General features: G+C 39.8%; 1 protein-coding gene across 1 annotated transcript; it reads right to left on the bottom strand.

Moving 5' to 3' along the window:
- Positions 1-1480: 1480 nt before the first annotated feature.
- Positions 1481-21957, bottom strand: TWF1 (twinfilin actin binding protein 1). Its single transcript, XM_074870404.1, has 9 exons — positions 21866-21957; positions 18548-18625; positions 15854-16032; positions 14445-14540; positions 11813-11917; positions 7215-7340; positions 6868-7018; positions 6335-6456; positions 1481-4669 (listed from the first exon to the last, which is right to left on the bottom strand). Exons 1-9 carry the CDS (start codon positions 21888-21890, stop codon positions 4499-4501), a joined length of 1053 nt encoding a protein of 350 aa, XP_074726505.1. The 5' UTR covers positions 21891-21957; the 3' UTR covers positions 1481-4498.
- Between the last annotated feature and the right edge of the window lie 1329 nt (positions 21958-23286).

Genomic DNA, 23286 nt, shown 5'->3' on the forward strand with positions numbered 1-23286 from the left:
ATTTGGTACAGTTCCTGGTGGGCAGAGAGAGCTCCGCATGGGAGATGCTCCTGGGATAGACAGGGTGAACATGGCTGGCTGACATCCTGTCTCAGCAGGGAAGGTCCTGTGGAGTGCAGCTGAGGATCACTATCCTCAGTGTGAGAGCCAACCTTTTGCTTGTTAAGGGGTCTTGAGAACTGTAACATAAAGCAGCTTAGTCACCCCCTAGAAGGAAGTATGAACGAAAAATACGAGTTACTGCAATTCCAGCTAAGACACTAGAAAGAAGCAGCAAGATAAAAGCAAATGCTAATGAGCCAAATAATATGGCTGTTGAGGAAAAAACCTCTTATGAAGGGCAACAATTCTCCCCTTGGTTACAGCAGGAGGTAACAGGATGGCTGCTGTGAGTCAGACCAGAGGTGTCTGTAGAGCCCCAAGGCCGGGACATGAGCCGTTAGCAGCTGCTGAGAAAAGAATGCAACAACAGGACACCTATGTAGATACTGCACCCGTATACTGCACTATGTAGATACTGCAATATGATGGCTTTGTACAGACCATGGCTCATTAACTTTGAAAAAGATGTGAGGTCTTCATTAGTTATTAAGCCTCTCAAATTTGCTTTGATCGGTTTGTCCAGTTGCCTTTTGAGCCAACACACCTTTTATCAGCCACACTAGTTTTTATCATTGAAATGGGAAGAATTGACTCATCTTTATATTTGGGCTGGCCAGCTGAGACACCCAACTGACCAAAAGGCAAATAAAACTGCTTCTGATATTCATGGTCACATAGAGGCCTAGCCTATGCCCTCCTCTCACCTTGCTCCTGCTCCTCTTACTGCAATAGCTTTGTTTCTGTATAGCATTTTGCATTACAATTATTCTCTTAAATCCTAGTTCAACGCATCTTCAAATTTCCTTCTTTCAACTGCAAAATTGCTGTATCACTGATTTCCCCATGGGGATGTGTTGGCAGGACAGTTAAAAGAAAAGCCAAACCACTAAATGTTCTTTTCAGCTTGAATTTTGAGGGCAATAGAACACTTAAAGCAAACTACTTTTAATTTAGACAAAAAACCATTAACGGAACAACATCATTTGAGCAGTGTAATTATACTACCTCATGCTGAGCAAGTAACAGCAGATTGAACTGTTAAAATTACTAATCAACTACTTCAGCATTTTAAAAGGTTAGAAGAACTTTTTGAAGGGACTTACTGAAAGCATAAAAACCTCAAGAGAAGCACACACTTGCATACTGCTATGGAGGCCTCTGTGCTGCTTCCAAAAGGCAACAGGAAAGTAGCTGTTTCTAACATACTCCCCAGTAGCAAAACTCAGGAATTCTGTTTCTGCCCACCTCTCTTCTTAGACCACACAATCACTTTTTCTATACTGCCTTCTAGTCCTGTGGGAACTGCCTGTTACTTACACAATGTCAGAATACAGATCTTTGTTAAAGAGATGATGAAATTACTCAGACAACAGCAAACTAAAGCATCAATCTTTATTTATAAAGTAAATTAAAAAATAGATAAGATAAACAGTGAATTTTAGCATCTGAAGCTGGTTTTCATTGAATACATAGACACTGTAAATCAAAAGTTGTCTTTATCAATGTGTTTATCCAAGTAATAGAGTAATTATTACCTTGATTAGTTTTACAGACCTCTGTTAGTGTTTTAGAAGATCAAAATCTCCCTACCTTGCAACATAAACATTTCAAAAATAATTACCTGTCATGTTAATTAACTATTTAATAGCCTGTGAGTTAACTACAAGCAGCTGCATTGCTTTTGGGCTTTATGAAGGCCAACAACAATTTGAATGGACACTTTCAATTATTAAATTACCAGAGACAGTTAAAGGAGTAACTTGCATTAATGCCCTCATTTTGTGCTGGCTCTGAACATTCGTTAACAGTACTACTGTCATGTGAGACAACTACACAGATGTAAACATGATGGATCTTACAAAAAGATCAGATGCTTCTTATTGCTTTGTCAGGAGAATAGCTACAAGAGGCCTGGAGAGGCAGCTGGCAGTGCAAAACTTCATGCAATTCTCTTCTAGGGGAAGGTGAGGGGGAAATACGCTCAGGACATGACTCTCTGCTGGCTGGTCAGGGAGCCACATAGAATATTTTCAAGTTAAATAACTTCCAATGTCTGGTTTGGGCCGAACTCTAAAGCAGCTCATTATAAACACCTTCACATAATCACTTGACCAGCTCTCACCATCCTCCAGATTAAGCTTTCTACCTCCAATCCTCATCTACCTAGGGCAGGGTTAAGGAAGAAAAAACACCAAAAAAACCCCACAACATGCACATAACCATATCAGGTTAAACTGTTCATTTAAAACATTTGGTATTAAAATGCTGTATTCTTTACTGTCTCAAATAAAAAAATGTATGTGCACACTTAGTATGGCTGACACAAAGGCAGGAATACTAAATTCAACCAAAAAACCCTCTAGTGGTAATTTTTAACTGCTACACTCAAAGGTTTTCCTAAAAAACAAACAAACAAACCAACCCCCACCCACCAAACCAAAATGAATTAGGTGTCCTGAAAAGACGCAGAGTTCAACTGAAAATACATTTAATTACAGTGTACAATGAGCTGCACGCACATTAACCATGTTTAAAAAACAATGACACTTGCCTGACAGGTACTACACACACACTTCAAAGACCAGCTCCTTGCCCTAGAGGGAGAAGGCAAGAGGCAGAAAAAGAACACAGTAGCTAAAGGCAAGCTGGAGATTAGCCCAGGATCAAGAGCTATTGAATTGGATTGATGTAGTGTATAGGATTACATGAAAAAAACTGAGGTGTCAAATTTCTACTGCATATAAAAAACCACAGTAAACCCAACAACTATTGCAATCTTCACATTACATAGTGCAATCTCAGACATCAGTAACAAGCTATCATCTCCAAACAAAATAATATATAAGATAAAATTTATCAGGAACTAGTAGTGTCAAAGCATTATTTTCCTACAAAACTAGGTTAAAAATCTATCTTCCACCAGGTAGACACGTGATTCAGCTATATAATGTGTGCACCCAGCACCTATGATAATATGCAGTGAACCAAGACTTGCAACTCCCATGTAGCTTTAAAAAAAAAAAAATTCAAAAACCACAGAGCTCACATACAAGACAGTAAAAAGCAAGTCCCCACTGGGGAATATAATCCATCTACTAGTATTTGCCTCATTACACAATTTTAAATATTTAAGGTCATCCAATACTTGATTTCCACATCTAATTCTTCTTTAATCCACTTATGAAAGTCATCTATTTTTCCTCTTGCTATTAAACACATTACTCATGATTCAAACAAGTTTAGACTATTCTGGCTGATTTTAGTATTAAGTGGGGGGAGGGGAGGGGGAGAAAGACAAAATCCTAACCAGGTGCTGCCAGCAGTTATTCAAGACCTAGTTGGATTTTGTTACAGATTGAACTTACTATTAAAAGTTCAAACATTTAGGAAAAGTCATTTTCGGAATACCTTGAAAGTTAAAATTGCAGTTGATAGTGCAAACACACTAGAATCTCAAGAATAACTCACCTTTAATGAAGCAAGTCTATTTCAATTTTTACTGAACTTACACAGTTTTAAATCCAAGAGCACAGGTAATCAATTATTTATTAGAAACTTTAAGCATATTGCTTTGAAAGCAGCTCGATAATCTACTGAGTATACTAATTCATGCACTTTTAATCACCTTTTACTTAGTCATTCAGTACTTAATATGTAAGGCTTATGAGTGGTATAGAAATCTGGAAAAGCTGTAGTGGTTTTATGTCAGATTTCTTTAAAAGACAATTCCATGAATTTAGTTACAAATTTGAAATGACCATGCTTTTGCATGAGAAAATACCCAGCTATTCCTGAACTCTTTCATTAATTGATGGGTAACTGATTTTAGTTTATCTTTTCTATTATAAAAAAAAAAAACAAACCAAAACAAAACCCAACAATGCATCATGTCAAACCCAGAAGAAAACCTTCTATTGTACTATTAACAGCTACAACGAAAAATAAAGATTTATTTAGGACAATGCTATATAATCCTTCAGCTCTTCTCACATGGGAAGTCTTATGTGTTTCAACAGGCTGCTCATAAGAATGCAGGTTTGTTATCTAGGCATACAGCTGCAACTTACCCACAGAATACATGGGTTTAATAGTCTTATGTCTGCAAATTTATTATCACATGTACAGTTATTAAATAATGGGTTCTAATGTAAAATAAAGGGGTACTAACTTGGTTTTCCACTTCACGCTTTAAAATAATTAGCTCTTCCACATGTCATAAAACATGGTCAACATAGTCATGTAACAATATAAAAAGTGTTGAGGTCAGAAGAGAGAAGAGTAAAAAGAGCCTTTTTTTCCCCCTAGCATCTATGAATGGAATGATTTCAGTTCATTACCAAAAGCCAGAATTTCATTTCTTACTGTAATACTTTATAACAAATGCAAACAACAGTTTCTAATCACTAGGTGTTTCAGTCTCTGCTGGACCTCTAATCAGTCTTCGTATTCCCCGCTTCCCTGCAGGACCTTTTGGTTTAGCAAAACTTTGTTTGTGAGCATGTTGTTTTGGATGAACCTCTTCATAAAGAAAGTCAGCAGTTAACTCATCACCATTATCTATTTCAATCTGGGAAAAAAAACCCAACATTTATCATATTCATCTTAAAGACATTTAAAAACATTACAAAATTTTGCTGAAGCTCTAAATACTGTATTAAAACCATATGTGCAATAATGTTCAGAGTCTAGCATGAAATGTTCCCCAACTAGTGCCTAATGCACTGAGCAATCCTGGATAGATTTTCTGAGAATTCACTATACTCTTACCAGTATTAAGTGTGATTTGACTTAATTATTTTTCCTGAAATATAAGCACAACTGCACAGTACATATGCCAAGAAACTTCCTCCGTCCCAAGCACAGTGTACATGTTAATACTAACTAGGAGTACACACTCCATGTGGAAACAACTACTTATTAACTTCTTTAATAAAAGATAAGAAAGCAGCATGCAGATCTTTCAAAACTACGATTTCCTGTCTTTATTCTCCCCTCTAAAATAAAAACTGTCCCAATGTAATCTCCACATTTTAAGAATTAAAATTTTTCACTAAAAGGTGCTTTAAACACTAATTGTAAAGCAGACATATTATCTCTTGAGACAGAAGTGGGGGAGTACCAACAGTTTATATGATTAGCTGGCTACCGCAACTCATCAAGTATTCAGGCCAGGGAAAAGCTGAAACAAGTTTAATGAACAAAAGTGGGGGTTGTTTTGGGTTTTAAAATTTAAGCATATAAACCTGAATGGAAAGAAAATACTGTTCTCAAGCCAAACCCCACTGTTTTGAATTGCAGGAATTTAGAATTCAGGGAAATGCTTTGGCCCTGCTCTGCTGAGCATTCAACACTTCATGGCCTGCCAACCACAGCACTTGATGGACTTGCCAGTCACAGTACTGCTGTTACAAGTACATGCTTCAGAAGTATGTCTACAGGAATTTCAGGAGTCACATGGTGCATTTATTTCATTGTAGAAAGGAAATTTCTGAGAAATAATTACATATAAAACTATGTAGTGATAATCTACTTAATTCATGTCACCTCAATAAAAATGGTTAGTATTAATTCTGCTATTTTTTAGGTAGACATGATCCCCACAGAAACCAATGCTCAAAGTTTTTCTAAATTTACAGCACAAGTGTTAAGAATGTAACCATAGGTCACATATTCCACAAATGAACCATTCCTATGGTCTCTGCTCGGGAGGTGAGAAGCAACTTATTGCATAGTAGTAAAACCTACACAACGTGAAAAGATCAGCTTACTTGCATATCCTTGTTTGCCCCATCAAGGACTCCTAAGATAGCAGTTTTAAGTTCCAGAACTGCAGCTTGAAATTATTTTGAAAATCCTTAAATAACCTTGGCTTTAAAGGAATTTAGTGTTCAACAACAGCAATGTCTTGTGGTCCCAAATATGACAGGCCTTTTAGTAAGAAATCATGTTAATTCTAAATAGTCCGTCAAAGTACTCTCAAACACTCTCTTGATGCACAAGGATGTATTTGTTAAAGCTATGAAAGTGTAGAAATTATGAACCAGAGAAAAGCTTCCATGACCTAACTTTGTAACTGGAGCTTTATCAACAAGTATTTCTTGTTCTGGACAAACTTTAAGTTACACACCACTTTTCATTGTTTAGAGAAGGTGGTGGCAAAGACAGTTATAGTTAGATATTAAGAAGGGAACAGAGGGATGGAGAAAATACCAGTGTACCTAGTGTTACTTACCTTTCTAATTATCTGCATCCACAACTGTCTTTCTACAATTTCTAACAGTGGACTTTTGCAACTAGAGTAGAGCATTCGTTCTCGTATACTACAGGTATACCCTGGCATAGAGTAGATGAAAACTGCGGAAAAAAACCACAAATCAGACCATAACTATACTCCATCAAAACCTGTATCATAAAATAATGCAGAGAGGCATTGTAAATCAGCTAGGTCTGACAGGCAAAAATGTAACACCATTCTAGATCTTTTTTCTTCAGCAAGTGTTTAATTTCAAATGGGGGATGAGAGAATGGCCAGTATCTTTTATGTTTTCACATGATGACTAATTTATGGGTGTTCATAATCAAAAGGGATAGCTCAATACTTTCTAAACATAGGGACTCTGCAGAATTCAGTTTCACAACCTAATGACTCTGAAACTTATGCTGACAGACACATTACTTTTACGACACATCTTTCTCTCTGCCTCAAAATTACTAAAGTACTTGAAACAAGCCAATGAAATTTCATATTGGGAAATTTTCTCATACCTATGGATTCCAAATAGTCTCCTTCATGGGCATGCTTATACAGGAAAAAGTGGTAACGCGCAGCATCCTTTGGAATTCGTTTTGGCAAGTCCTTCAGTTCAGTATGAAGTGTGTTGGCCAAAATAATAGTTTCATTTTTCATATCAATTTCCTGTTAATAAAGCAAACCTGAATATAGTTAATACACAGAAAGCAAACCAGAGAACATGACAGGACGGAAAAAAAAATTGAATTAATCCAGTATAGAATGGTAATTTATCAGTGTACATCATCGATGCACAGTTTAATGTGCAGGTAATCTATTTTATACTCACTATTAAAAAATAGTTAAAGTATTTTATACTTGCCAGTTGTACATAATTGAGTTTCTTATTTTTCAATTTCTCCAAAGCCTGGATAGCTTCTTTAGCAATGGGGAATGCTACTCCTTGCAATGTTTGATGCTTGGTATCTACACCAACATCCGTCTGTACCTGGAACACAAGTCAATTGAGATGTAAAGAGAAACCTTTGCAAGCATTTGTCTGGTTTCATACAATAACTGACAATGCATTGCATATGGTTACATGCAGAGTTAGCAGAAGCTGTTCCAACAATAGACTACCCTAAAACATCCCGATATGCAACAGATTTGCATTTTCAAATTTACAGGTCATGTTTGCTTGCTAACCTGAAAATGGTTTCATATCTCTGAAACAGCTAGCTTTGCAGAGCCAACAGAATCATCAGAGGGAAAAACGGCTCAGGTGTCAGTGAAGAAGCTCTAAGTTAAATTCTGGTATAAAGATACAATAAACCAGGAGGAAGGAACTTGATTTTTGTAATAAGCCAGGAGGAAAGAGCTTGATTTTTCATATACTGTGTTATACTTTTGAACTGACAATACTACTTATAAACTTTGTTGTATCTTGAAAAAGTTGAGATCAAAACATACAAATGCCATTTCTAGGGAGTCAAAATTTTCAGAGGAAGAGAGAAAAATGTATCTTATGAGACAAACTGATCTTGAAGAAATAGCAAAACAACTTCCCTCCCTCTTGCTTCAACACCCTCCCCCCAAAAGCCTATATCAAAAAGAAAGCAAACAAAACAAATAAACAAAATCTTAATTTTTGAATTCTAGAAGGCCTAACACAAAGTAAAAAAAAAAATCCAGGGTAACTGCAAGCTAAACAATTGTTCATAACCCAGTTAGTCAGAAATTATTAGAGAGAAAGAACAGTTCTTTTAAAGCCATTTTTCAAGAATTTACATTTATCTTAACATTCATGCAGTTTCTCTCAAATGAGCTCTGGCATCCAGTTTTCCTGCGTCTGAACCTACTGTCTAAGTATTAGGTTTTGAATATATTTACTTCCTTTCGTAATTTCATGAATACATTTAACATGAAGCAGTAAAAGTCTGAAAAGTGTACAAAATGGAAAGTGTGGGTCTTAGATCTATCAACTAGAAGATGTTTAGCATTATTAAAAAGAGATGCTAATGAAATATGAAACTGATAATAAAAAACAAAGATACTTGGGGCAACACTATACTCCACATTTTGAGGAACAGCTTGTCAGCAATAAGGAAAGAGGAGAAGAAAGCAGGTGGAAGAGTTTACTTTCGTATGAAGGTTGGCAAATTTAACAAGAAGGTTATATAAAAAATATTCACAAAATATATCTGCATAAAGCCTGATTAATAAACATAAAATAGACATCACAAAAATAATAAACCATAATAAAACACCATACTATATAAACCATATTAAAATACAAGTAGAAAAAAACTCAAACATAAAAACGAACTGTGAAGTATGGGGACAGGCAAGGGACAAGACTAACACAGCATAACTCCACATTTAAGAAAATGAACAAAATCTACTTGTTCATACTGCAACACATTTCAGACCATTAAAGCAGAACAAAAACTCACTTAAAAAAATTTAAATTTACACCGTAAGATTTGTTAGTGATGGCTGCTGGTGGATAAAATGGCAGATGAAATTTCCTGTGAATCAATGTAAAGTAACATAAAAAAACCCTCTTCTACCTGTATGGCCATGGGGATGAGCTAGCTACTACCATTCAGGAGCAAGACCTTGCAGGTCACGCTGAGCATCTCTGAAAATGTAAGCCTGGTGGCCAGTCATAGCAACAAAAACCCAACACTTCCCACCCACAAATGAAATGTTACAAATTGTTAGAAAAAGAGTAGAGAACAGAACACATCATTAGACACTGTAGATATCAGTAACATGCCTGTATCTTGAATACCACATGCAGTTCTGGCTTCCCCATCCCTCCATCTCATAAATTATATAGCAGAACTGGAAAAATTGCAGAGAAAAGCAAAAGGATCAGAAGTATGGAGTGCCTTCTTTAAGAGGAAGCACTACCTAGATTAGGACTCTTCAGCCCAGAAGAGATAACTGAGACTGAATATAACAGAGGTCTATGGATACAGAATTATAGAATAGTTTGGGTTGGAGAGGACCTTTAGAGCTATCTCGTCCAAACCCCCTGCAATGAGCAGGGACATCTTCAACTAGATCAGGTTGCTAAAAGCCCCATCCAGCCTGACCTTGAATGTTTCCAGGGATGGGACATCTGCCACCTTTCTGGGCAACCTGTTCCCATGTTTCACCACCCTCTTGTAAAAAATGTCTTCCTTATATCTAGTTTGAATCTACCCTCCTTCAGTTTAAAACCATTACCTAAAGTCCTATTGCAGCAGGCTTTACTAAAGTCTGTCCCCATCTTTCTTATAAGCCCCCTTTAAGTATTGAAAGGCCACAATAAGGTCTCTATAGAGCCTTCTCCAGGCTGAACAACCCCCAACTTCTGTGCTGAGGATTCCAGAGCTGAACATAGTACTCCAGGTGGGGTCTCCCCAGGGCAGAGTAGAGAGGAACAATCACCTCCCTTGACCTGCTGGCCCCGCTTCTCTTGATGCAGCCCAGGATACAGTTGGCTTTCTGAGATACAGCTGGCTTTATCAAAGGGGAGGGGGAAACTGAGGAATGACTTAATGACTTTTCTCTGCCTTCCCCACAGTCTGTAGGGATATCAGAATAAACTACTAGATAGCAGGCAGTGGTTCTTTACACAGTACTTTGTCAAGCTGTAGAATACGCTGCCACATGATATGTGGCCCCACAAAAACTTTATGTGGATTTAAAAAAACAACAGGACTAGATGATGGGTGAAAAACCCATTAAGAACAGTTATAAAATAAGACATCATCTCTTGCTCTGGAAGATCCTTACCTCCAAATGTTGAGGCAACAGAAGAGTATTCAAGGGAGCTATCACGGCCTCCTTGCCCTGCTCTTACACCCTTCCTAGATTTCTGACATTGTTCACTCAGGGACTTGACAGCAGACTAAGTGATCTTTTGATCTGACCAAGTAAAATATTTCTTAGGGTGATTATGAAAGAATACACGTATGGAAAACTCAAATTCTTCTTCTTTTTTTTTTTTTTCTAAACTGGAAAGCTTTTAGTTTTCTGAATCTAATTACGGGCTTCCAAATGGTGGAAATGATGAGGAGAGAAATGGTGTAAGTTAATGTATTGCAAGATGCTTCAAACAAAGCCAAAATGGCAGCAATCTGCAGTTTATGTATCTCTGAAAAGCACAACTATTGCTGCTGCTGTTTCATAATAGCACATACAGTTGCAGTCTGCATGAATCAGCTGCTAAACACAATGGATGTAGTGCAAAAGAGATAATACTAATACCAGAAGCGATCACTGATACCACAGAAGATTTACATTCATTAGTGGTTTTTTTTTAAAGCCATTCAATTAAAATCCAGTGTTTGATGATGATGAATGTATTTCTACATTGGATTAATCAAAATTGGATGTGGAAAATAACAAAAGACACCACTGAAAAAAAAGGTCAATAAACAACGTTGCAGCAAAAGCACAGTAGAGTGAAGACATAAGAGAAGATACAGAGCTGCATTTAACACAATGGTTTACTGATATCCAGCTGCAGAAACAAACTGTATTTCGAATGCATGTACCACAGCTGTAAAATACAAGCCTAAAGAACTAATAAGATCAGCATATGACCTATTTTAATATATGTCTGAACACAAACAGTAATCAAGCAAAGGAAAAATGTGATAAAAGAATCCTCTGAAACTTTTCCGTCGCTAGCTGGCAATCATCAAATTATTTGGTTAAAGGCATTTGTTAGAGGTTTTTCTAAAAAACATTTGTAGCAAAAGCAAATCAGTCTCTTAAAAGGACTAGCTACTTGCTTTGGAGTTCTATTTTATTTTTATTGGAATTCCATTCACTTTCAGTCTTAAAAGACAAGTGCACCGGTGCTGGAAGCTAAGTATGTTTCCTCTAGGAATAAGGCTGCTGAAATGCTCCTGGCAATCATTCACTGCAATAGTTACTATTTTGTGTTTTCACTACAATTTCTGCCAACATGGGAAATGTATGTGGGAAATCACAGAATGGTTGAGGTTGGAAGGCACCTCCGGAGGCCATCTTGTCCAACCACCCTGCTCATTCAGGGCCACCTAGAACCAGTTGCCCAGGTCTCTGTCCAGACAGCTTTTGAGTATCTCCAAGATGGAGATGCCACAATCTCTGTGAGCAACGTGTGCCGTACTCAGACACCCTTCACAATGAAGCACATCTAGTGATATTTAAGGCATGTTAAGGGCCAAAGTTGCAACAAATAAGCTCTGCAGTTGCAAAGCCTCTGACTCAGACGCTAGGCACTGCAAACTCCGCAAGATCATGCCACTCCAACTCCAGCCATCATCATCCTGCAGTCCAAACTCATTAAGAAATAAATTTATATTATTGTCCATTCAAACTTTCTGAAACTTTCCATTTTATGTTCTGCCCTTTTTACCCTAGAAAGAGTTTTTTGCTACAATACGTTTGGAACTCTGAACCCAATTTCCCACCCATGCTCAAAGACATTGTAAGTACCTCATTAATCTTAATTTGTCGAAGTTCCTCTTCTGCTGCAGTCAGAGGTGCAGGGGAGGACTGTGATATCAAATATTTTTTATATCCATTCAGTGAAACATCATCCTGAAAGCACAATATCAATATTAATCATTTTTTGATAATAGAAGTTTTCTTCAAAGTGTTCTATACAGCACAAAAATAAGCAGCTACCTCCCACACAGTTATGGTCATTTTCTTTGAACAGATTACAAGTGTAGGTGCATTTGCAAATTCAGCTCATCTTCCTGTACAGCAGGGTCCACTGGGCTGCTCTTTTATTCAATTGTACCATGGACAGCATTTCAACAATCAGTCCCCAATTACCTAACTCAAAAATTAGCAGCAATGAAGACTGTGTGCATGAAGTTAATTCAGCCTTCTTGAACAAAAGCTCACACCATTGCCACAATTCTAATAATAAAAAAAAAAAAAATTATAAATTTTTTATAAAATTTGCATGCTCAGACTGATAGCTTATTGGTAGTTTTCTACCTAAAACATGGGAGACAGAAATGTTACTTTATGACAGGGAGTAAGCACATGATACTGCAAGTAGTTGAGGATGCAGCGTCACAGAAGTGATGAATTCTGATAACCACTTTGGGGAATTCATTAATACTTAGCGTCAGTTGTGGCCCTCTCCAAAGAGATTGATACCAGAGGCAAATACTGTTGGTTTTTTTTATTAAGGTGGTCACTCAGAAAAGGGTAGGCCTTTATGCAACCATATGAACATGACTTTATACTCAAGTTCTGAGGAGAAACAGAAAGCTCCTTCTTAGCTCTTCCCTCTCTGAAAGAGACAGACCTTCCCAAATACAATTTCCAGTGCCGATATTACATTAAGCCTTGCTTCAGGAGCCCAGAGGTATCAAGGTTAATACATGTGAAGTAGCAGGTGGGACCATAACCAGGTTCCACCAGGATAACAGAGCTGGTTGCAACTAAACCATTCTTGTGTCTAACAAAATAAAGACAGTAACCCACTGGATGCTGATGATCAAGGTTCTGAGTGAGGTCTGTGACTTGAATATCTCGAAGAAGCTGTGATTTTCACACAGATGAACATTAGAGACCAGCTATAATTAAGAAGTTTATAAAGACACTGAAATCAACAATTTTAGAGATCTATTAATCTGTAACATAATGAACTTGGAAAAAGTGAGTTACATTGACTTCATCATCTAAATGCCTCAAGCACATTCTGAAATAAAAGTAATAGACAATGCAATGCTTGTTCCTTACAATTGAGATGGAATTGCTAGATGCAAATTCTACATATTACATAGACTCCTAATGGTTTGGTGCAAGTGGCAGTGAGAGATTAGTTGATTGAATGGGCAAGAAAAAAATAACATGACCTCTACCAGTAAACTCTCTTAGCAACTCGGCTATCTACTTCTCTAGAATACAGCCTCTCCAGAGACGTTTGTTAGTGTGTTTGTTAGTATAATGAAGCCTCCATCACAGATTAATGCTGAGTATAACAAATTATTTACTCAGTGAACAGAATTATTAGTCTCATGTCCTTGTGGACTTGTGTGTCCACCACAACAGCCCACGTCTCTTCCACAGCTTTTTCCCCACTACAATACCCTCTCTTCTTCCTCAAATCTCCAACTCCTTCCCCTCCTTCAGCACCAGCTCCCTGTGTCAACAGTGGTGGTGCTTTGGTTCATATTTGTGCATATGATGAACTAATTGACAGGCCAAACAGAAGATAACTGCTGCAGTCTCTCTTTGCTGAAGGAGGAAAAGGGGAATGATAATTTGGATCTCTAAGTAATCATCAGTTTTCATGAAAGCTGTAGGAATTCTGTATCTTTGAGAACTCTAACTTGTATTTCTTTAAAACTGACAATGGATTAAAAAGTCGAGATTGTCTGATGTTTGTCTGGCACGCATCACAACCATGTAAAACTTACTTCCCAAAGAAACCAAGGTAACGCTATAGCCTCAGATTTCCTTACATGCACAGCACTTGCAGGCTTTTCAACATCCCTTAGAAGGTTGTTAGATTTCAGACCTACACCTTCCAATTATCTTACAATAAGTGGTCAACTATTTTCATTGAACAAATCAGTAGCTACTAAAATTCTGTTTCCGTAAATTAAGATGGCAGCCATGGACTTGAGTTACATTGTATGGTCAAATTCTAAAGAACTGCCAGCTTAATATCCTTGGTTTAAAATAAAATCATTTGTTTTCAGATGTTAATGGCTTACAGATCACTGTTCTAGCCCATTTCTGATTCAGAACCATACACCCAAAATGGCTTTTGTGTAAAATTGGCCTGAAAGTTACAGTGTTACAGCTTTTAGAGGATTCATAGGCCTGCACTGAGATTAAGAGCTGCTCCAATTATTCTTATATTATTTAGTTTTCATAAACATTTGAAGCAAGGACTTCTTAGCCTGAAGTTGTTAAATATACTTAGTTACTGGTTCAAATGAGAGCAATTACATTTTCATATGGCAATGATACACATAGCTTTTAACTCTTTTTTGCTTAATTAAAAGAGAGCAGAAACATCACAAATTCATACCAGTAACATTAGCTACTATATTTAGTATTTAAAGTCAGCATGGTGACTTTAAAAAGAAATACATACCTGTACTGTTCCAAATACTTCATCCTTAATATGACCACCTCCAAATTCTTTCTTAAGTGTTGCTCGCGTTGCTGCATACAGCATTTTTTGACGAACCTAGCATATAATAAAACGGGGTTGTTTTGGTTTGCATTCTTTTTTTTTCTTTCTTTGGTGTGCACAAAGAATCTAGCATGCTGGTATACCAAGTCTGTTAACAAACATCTTTCTTGAACAAATATTTTAAGCGTTTTAAGAGTTTTGAACAAATATTTTAAGTGGGAAACTGAATTATAAAGTAATTCTTAATAAACTCCACTGAATGAGCTCTGGATCACGATTCTAACACACGCTATTAAATTCTCAAGGGCATGATACTATTATGTATTATTATCAAAGTAATTCCAAAACTAAATTGCAGCTTTAGTTAAGAGTATGAGCTTTTCTTTAAATGGAAAAAAAAAAACGGTCAACATAATCTTCACTGATTTTAAATAGAAAAACCCACAATTGTTTAGTTCTTTTGTCACTGGTCTGTGTACTAATGGATACAACACACAAAGAGCAGGCTGCAAACAACTCATTGTTACCTTTAGTGACTCCAGAGAGTTGTGGTTGAACTACAAAGTGGAAAACTGAAATTTTCTGGATGTAGAAGATCTAATGATCTTTGCTCCCTATCAACTTGTGTATAACAAAGCCACTTATTCCTTTCTCAACAATCCCATCTTCCCACCTTATTTCACTGTCATGCCACCCTTACCACAATACCTCACCTTTTCCACCTAATATCTTCTGTGCCCTCCAACTCTTGGTGTCTTACTATTTCCTAACTGCTAGTGAAAGTAGTGGGAATACTGGAATAGCTTTACTTTCTGATTTCCCTTATCTCACATTCCCGGAACCTGTACACAGTATCCTAGTTTCTCCTGAAATCCTTAACTCTAACCTCAGTTACCTCCCATGTTCTCTAACTGCTGTCTCAGAAACAGTATGTTTTGTGGCAGGTCACAAATCTGCAAGTGCCAGCTGGGCTGCCAGCAAGCCAAACAGAATAAACAGCTTGAGCTCACACTATAATCCTTCTCTCTATGATAACACCCATTGAGATTTCTGTCCTAGATCCTTCCATGAATTTTCATGAAACACTGACAGAACGACAGACAAACAAACAGGGCAAAACCATTGTCTTGTCTCCTCCAGTCGGGCTAGAAATAAATTGGATCAGCTGCACTCCATCTAGACCCACTGATATTGCTCCTCAGTCAGCTTCAAGAAAGATGTTTTCCCAGTTTTCTTGGGGGAAAGTGAGAGGAATGTGGGGGAATGCTTCATTCCTCAAATCCTCTTCATTCATATCTAGGATTCAGATCAAATGGCACTGCTGAAAAATCATTAACAACATGAAACCTCTGATGACTGCTACTTACAGGAGAGTGATCAGGTGACCATGCAATGAAGATCCACTCATATCCTTGAGCATTCTGAGAATCTAATCTGTATAGTATATAACATGGTTGCTTGTCTTCAAGAAGGGGAAGAACAAAGGAATCATAATCCTTTTCCCATGATCCAACTGGCTGCCTAGAGGATCCCACAACAAGCTGCTCTATAAGGAATAACCAAAACTACAGGTTAGCAACAATACAGTTAATACTGTTTTTCAAAATTAGCAATTACAATAAACAGTTAATCAGGCACTTCATCTTTTGTAATTATGTTCACAAGAATAGAAGTCAAGAACAGTCAGTGTGAAAGCAGGCGAATTCCTACAAAAGCTGTGTATGTTCAAACCCTAGCTTACTTTAACCCAAATACAAATCGTTGAGAAGTAATGTGCTGGTTGCCATCGAGTTCTTTGATCTGAAGAGATAAGATTGATGTTAGTGTTCTTAGCATAAAGTACACAGAAGGGAAATAAAAACTGTCTTCTGCCAGTTTATTTTTAAATTGGAATACTTAAGTAGAAACAAGATGAGAGCAAGCTTTTAAATTTTAGAATTAGAATTATTGATGCTCTTGCTATAACATATTAGTGTTTGTACTCATTGTACGGAGTCAATAACTCAGTTATACAGTGAAAAGAGTTTGGAATGAATATGCTTGCACTAATCACTTGAACTTGACTATGTAAGTAGATAAACCTCTTTCTAATATAGCTTCATAACTATGGTTTCTTTAAATGAGTGAAGTTGTTTATTATGTATAATTGGCTTAAGTCTGTCTAGAACACTTCAGATGAGATTTAATTACGCGAACAGCTGTAGCAACAAGATTTTTCGCTTATTTATAAATCACCTCTCAGCTTCCAAAGGAAAGTATTAGTATAGTATCTTTCAAAACATTTATCAGCTTCCTCATAAACACTAGCCTGTACAATCTAAACAGAAATACCTTGTTTAAATGGGATCCTACAACGGGTTGAGGACCATCATAGCAGCTAGTATACAAAATACCTTTTGGGAGTTTAGGACCTAACTTCTAAAACTTCAGACAGAAGTACAACAGTATACAAATGCCTCTACAGCAAAACTTTCAGAGCAAGGCACTCTACCACAGTAAGTCACAGAACAGGAACAGCTCAGGGAGAGGGTGTTTGACTTGGCTCTGAATTAGATGCAAAGTAGCTGAAGTTGTACACCTAGACCAGCATATTCTGAATGTACTTGCCAATTCTGAACTCTATGTGGCTTTATACTCACTGGGATTTAAGATGAAAAATACAATCAGAGGAACTCTATTGCCCAGCAGCAAACCTCTTCTCTTATTAACTCAGATTAGCAGAACTCAATTTGACTATTATCTGTCGACTAAAGGCAGTTGCTGAAAGCTCCTGAAGACAGATGAGGCAACTGGCCCTTTTCCAGTACTCTGGGAGCTTTAGATGTTTCTTTTTGAACTGTGGAAAATAGTATCAAAGATGGGATTCTGCTTCTACATGGAGACAAAATGCATATACATATACACACACAAACACACACAAAACAGAAAAAAAATAGGGAATGTCTTCCATGTGTATCTTATTTCTAGGCTTCATTTCATATTAAAAAGTAGCATACACAGAAAAGAATATTGTTTCACCTTGCCTAATGGGAAAAAAAAAATCCAATGGTATGCCAGCATTTGTTACGTTGTGCTAGTGAGGCTTTCCACAGTGACCTGCCTATAATATTACTATTGCCACTTCCTTAAGGAAAACCATATTAAAATGTGAGACTTACTACGAAAAGTAAACAAAGAAGGTAACAGTAGGTTATTTACCTAACAATTAAAGTATGTATCTGTATGTACATGTACCTACATGTACCTTTCTTCAGCTAACAGGTATTTCAGCGTACTGTAAATGAATCAACTCTAGAAAGAACAAAAATCCAGGTGGGCATTTGATGTACTTGAAAAGATGGACTAAAACATGAAGTGTCTTATACAGTCAACTAGCATTGCTATTAAAACCAAAAAGTAATTATGCATTTTATCTTGCAATGTTTGCAGCCTTGATCACTTGCCAAGAAGTTCAAAGATCAAATTCAAATTCTGCAAGAAATTATGTAGTTTTATATTTATACATGAGATTTAAGAAACATTTGTAGCTTTGAAAATTTGTACAAAATTACAGATTTTTAAAGATATTTTCTATGTATCCAGATTACTACTTAAACATGTGCTTTAATAGGACTTTCTACATGCAGCTGATCCCAGTATAAAAGGCAGACAAACATTTATACTTTGTGTAAAGTGACTAGCTGCTGTGTAATGTCTCTGTCTCTAATGAAAGTAACTGAAGTGCCAAAACACTACACAGGTGTGGAATTTTTTTTCCTCTACTCTTTCTTTAGTAAGAAGATAAGAGTAAGCTCATTTATATTATTGATATGAATTACATAGCAGGTCTTGATAAAATATGATATGACATTTGGAAGAAAAATTCAAATGCAAAAATACAGTAGCATCATACTGAAAAGCTTAGCATCACCAAAACTTTTATCTTACCTTCTGTATATGGAAGACCTTAGTAACATTAAGTATTGCAGAGTTTTGGTTTTTAAACAATTGTACATGTAGGTCACTAAAACAACTAGGAAAATATCTAAAAGAATCAGAGAAAAGATTAGAATTTGACTAACCATTGTCAATGACTATTTTTAAAAGCCTGTATTGCCCATTTCTGGCTCCAACAAAGGTGTCTTTAACACTTCCACTAGCTGAAAAAGAAAAAAAATAAAAGTAACCAAATAAACACATTTCACTGTCCCAGGACAAAAAATATTCACAAAGGCAAGAACAACACTGGAAAAGCATACAACTGGCCCTTCACTACAAAGTTGGACTGAAAAAGGAACATAGGAGTGATGTTCCCTCTATGCTACATACTATTCCAGCCACCAGCGTGCCACAAAAAGATGACAGGCAACACTACAAAACAGTTTTTCTTGCTACCATACTGTATGATTTTCAATATTGTGAAAATTAAAGGTGACATCACATCATCACTCTCGGGTTTCAGAGTTAACACAGCAACACAATAAAAATATGACTCATCTCAAATTACAATAGCTTCGTGAAGTCTGCAGGCATAGTAGAAACTTTCAGACAGAAACTTTACGCCTGCCAGGAAAATATTAGAGCTTGTCTGGCAAAAGTGCCAGTCTTTCCTGAGGATTCCTCTCTGAAAGAGTACCAGTGAAAGCTGCCACTCATTGCTCATCTTTCTTATCACCTTATTTCCTTGTATGTATCGTGATAACATTGTTCAAACCCTGACCTATCACAACAGGGTAGCTTTGTAATGAATTTACAAAGTAATTAAAAATATTTTAAAATGTCCATAATTCATGTTGACACTACACCACAAACTTGACAGACTCGCTTCCCGAAGCACACTGAAGAACTATGCTCGAGTTATGTGAAGATCATTCTTACCTCAACTTCTCTGCTAAATAACCTGAGTGCAAATGAGTTTAATTATACTGTAGACAGGGGGTTGTACAGCATTTACTGAAGAACATTTATTGCAAGCTGGTCCTTTAAGTAATCCCACAGCATACAGCATAGCACCAGCAAAACAAACATCAAACCAGGAAACAAAATGCGATTATTTATAGTCAGGTTGAGGCCAACTGAACAGATGGTCAGATGGTATCCAGCAACATTACTGCCCACACTCAAAACATTTTAAATTTATGCCCATCAAAGTGATGCCCAGGCCCATTCTTAAATTCCAGAATGATGTGGGTGGGAAAGGGGGTGTTAAACAAACTGAACTGCATCAGGTTACCAGACCCAGCTTCATCCCAGTTAGCATCTTCCCACTAACCAGTGCAGACCCTCACTGTAATTTGCTGTCAGTTTTTCTAATCGCCTCTGCTGGTCCTCACCATTCCATTCAGCATGCAAATGTTGCACCACTTTCTAGACCTTTCGTTCCCCCGGGACTTTTTTTGTCCTCTTCTTGTCTATTATCTTTTTTGTTCTTTATTCTCTCATTTCAACCTCACACACCAAAACAAGACCAAAATACAGCAGTCCCTGCACCAATACCAGAACTGCAACAGCTCCTTAAGTAACATTTTGAGACAAGATGTTTGAGAAACCATCTCACTATCAAGTGATCCATGCATTTTTTCTCATAGAGGTTTTAAAATTCACAACAGTGATAATATTTTTACTTAAACTTTCTGCATAGCAGAGACCTACAGAATCAAAATTTGGGTTTATTTCACAAATATTTTAAAGAGAATATTATTTTAAAATTATTTAGAAGACTGAACATATTCTAGTGTATTTTCCCACAGCTCAATGTATTCTGCAACTTCCTACGCTATTTATCTGCACTGGCCTGTTTGAACGTCCAGTCCTTTTAGCAAATGCCTGGTACATATCACAGTCCCCATGACTTCATTTCTGTTTCCAGAAAAGAGCAGCCCATGCTGCCAAATCTTGCCATTGTTTATGAGTGACAGTAGCCTGCTTGTAGCTAGAGCCAGCAATGGCACAACAAGTGCTATTCCTCTTCCAAACTGCAGAAGCAGATGCTTTGCTGCAAACAGGACTCCTGATTAGTGCCTGTCGAGGTAGGATCCGTGCAGAAAAGCTGCCAAGTTCTCTACAGCTCTCCTCAGAGGCCAAAAGATTCTCAAAGACATGATGGAGAGTAGCAGAAGAGGTTTAGCCACTCTTCTTGTTTGTGGTAAGCAACAGGATATTCTGCTGCTCCCTCCAGCATTGCCAGGAGAGAGAACAAGAGAATGAAGATCCACTGTAAGAGTTTTCCCCAGCCTGGGGAAAAAGCTATCCCAGCTGCACCTCCAGCCTGAGAAAGGTTGAAGAACTTAAGAAGCAGCAAAAAAGAGCAAAGATTGGCAGGCAGGGGAAGGAGAAGAAGAGAGGCAAAAGGGTGCAGATCAAATGGAGCCAACGGACAAATAAGGGAACAGAAGAGCAGTTAAGAGCTGCAGTGGCTGGGACAAAAGTCACCTTCAACAATAAATATGGGAGAGCAGACAAAGTACACGGTACTTGTCACCGAACAAGCAGATTGCAGAAATCGAGACAGTAAAACCTGCCCCGTCCACAATCCTGCAGTGTAATCCCTGCTTAGCAATTCTGTGATTTGGGAGCACCTGGTAATACTGAGAAACAATACACTGTCTTCTTCTCCTTGCTCCTCGCACCCTCCAAGGCCTGGAAACATGGGGGAAAAAAGTATGTCTTCCCCCCCCTCCCCCCTTTTTCCCTTTGCGGCCCCCAGTGATGGGCTTTTTAGTGGGGTTCCCTACTCCGGGGCTCCCGGTTCTGCGCAGCGCTCCCGCTACAACGCGCCCAGTAGCGACCCTCGGCATTTTCCGCGCTGTCCAACCCATCCCAAACCCGCCCCGGCGACCCCGAGCAGGTGACAGCTTCTCCGACAGCCGGGAGGTGCCCGGGGGAGCCCCCACAGCGCCGGCCCCCACCTCACGGCTCAGCCCGCCGCAGCAGGACAACCTGCGCTCAGAGAAGTTACCTGGGCCAAGGGGGGGGCCCTTTCGCCCTTTCTGGCTTTCGGCACTGAACAGTTTTCCCAGGCGGGCTCCCTGCCGCTCTGGGGCGGGCAGGCACGGTTGGCCGTGCGGATAAACCCTGCGAGGCTTCGCCTGACCGGGGCCGAAGCTCAGGGCTCGACCCGGAGGAGCGGCGGCCACCCGCGGCCGAAGCCAGCTGCAGTTTCCCCCCGCTCAGCTCGCCCCGCCATCCCGCGGCAGAAAGGACGGGCTTCTCCAGCAGCGAACAAAGGGCGCGGCAGGAGCGAAAATCCCGCCGGGAACGGCCCGTTAAAGCGGCCACAACGGCGGCCGCGCCCCAACCCGACCCCGCGGGGAAAGGCGCTGGCCCGCCCGGCCGGTGGGGGGAGAGGCGGGAAGGGTGGCACCACGGTGCGGAGGTGCCGGGGAGAGCCGCGCGGGTACCTTGGATACCGGTCTGGTGGGACATGTCGCACCGCCGCGCCGCGCCCGGGGCAGTGCGCGCCGCCGCCGCCTCCCCGCCCCGCCCGGCACGGCCCGGCCCGGCCCGGCCCGGCCGCGCGCACGTGACGCGCCGCCGCCACTCAGCGGCCGGGAGGGAGCGCGGCGCCTGCCGGGTCCCGCCGGCCCGGGCCAGCCCCAGGGCCCCGGCGGCGGGAGCGGCCGCCGCGCTGCTGCCCCCTACAGCGGAGCCCCCGCTGGGCCGCGCCGCGCTCCCGGGGCCCTCCCGGGATCCTCTCGGCACCCTCCTGGCGCCGCGCCTCCCCCGTGCCCGCTCCCCGCCGGACGGCTGCCCTGGGTGCTGTAAAACGGGGACGGGGTGCAGCCCCCTCCTGTCCTGACTGTCGCCCCCTTCCGCGGCCGCCCCGGAGCGTGCGGCACGGCCGGCCCCGCGCCTGCCGCCATCCTCCCTGGCAGAAAGGGACAGGTGCCCTGCAGGGCTGCTGCTTGACCGAAGTACTGAAAAATAACTGAGGTGAATTTAGTTGGTCTGTAGGAGTCTGTCCTGGAGACCCCCCGTTCCTGCTTGGGGCAGGAGGGAAGGAGCCACAGGGCGGGACAGAGGCTGCTGCTGCGTACTGCGAGTTTTGCGTTAAACAGCGGATAAAGAGCCCAGAAATCGGGGCAGAGCCCAGAACTATGGCTCTTTCAGCTCAAGCCCTTGCCCCTGGCAGGGCGGTCTTTGTTCATTTTGCATTATTTGCTACTTGGTGGCACTACATCAACAGAAATAGTGAAGGTTTCTTCTGGTGGTTGAGACGCGGGTCTGCATTGGCAAGGCATGGATCCAGGCAGAGGAAGGGTGTGCCTGCTCCTCAGTGAGTGGCCTATCCACACGGCTGAAGGCTTTTACACCTTTTCAACCTGTGTTGATAAAGTTTCCCTAAACTTTTTCTTTTAAAGTTCTCAGTGAAGGGGAGTCCCGCGTCATGAATTTAAGTAGGTTTGCTTTTGCTAGCTGTCTTTCACAGACACATCTGTCTACAGGTTAAGAGGCACTGTCCTCTAACAACAAAAAGATGGCTACTATCTCTTCATTTAAAATGCTTCTGTGTCCTGTAGTCAGCGCTTTTAATCTCTGCTGTGGTCTGGATTAGACTTCACAAGCAAAATGTGCAGGCAGTTGTAGATGGACAGGGCTGTGGGCACTTAATGTAATGTCCTGATGCTAGCGATTCTTTCAGATTCCTGGGAGTTAGCAAGGGTTTTATGGGTCACTATTCAACCTGAGAACATAAGAAATGCTGTAACAGGGCAATAAAACCAAATACCTAGCCCAGGGGACCAGGCAAGAATAGAAGAGTAAGGCAAGCACATGGTAATCCTTCCCTGGCTCACTTTCCCAACCTCCAGAGCGCCGCAGC

Source organism: Strix uralensis, chromosome 5 (assembly GCF_047716275.1).
Source record: "Strix uralensis isolate ZFMK-TIS-50842 chromosome 5, bStrUra1, whole genome shotgun sequence".
Lineage (NCBI taxonomy): Eukaryota > Metazoa > Chordata > Aves > Strigiformes > Strigidae > Strix > Strix uralensis.

What these genes read in the sequence shown, in the direction of transcription:
- TWF1 (XM_074870404.1), bottom strand. Translation starts at nt 21,890, where the DNA reads ATGTCCCACCAGACCGGTATCCAAG. An exon ending in GGTCACCTGATCACTCTCCT is followed by an intron (nt 14,541 to 15,853) that starts GTAAGTAGCAGT and finishes ATTATATGCTAG; the next exon opens with GTTCGTCAAAAAATGCTGTA. An exon ending in AACTCAATTATGTACAACTG is followed by an intron (nt 7,019 to 7,214) that starts GCAAGTATAAAA and finishes CTTTATTAACAG; the next exon opens with GAAATTGATATGAAAAATGA.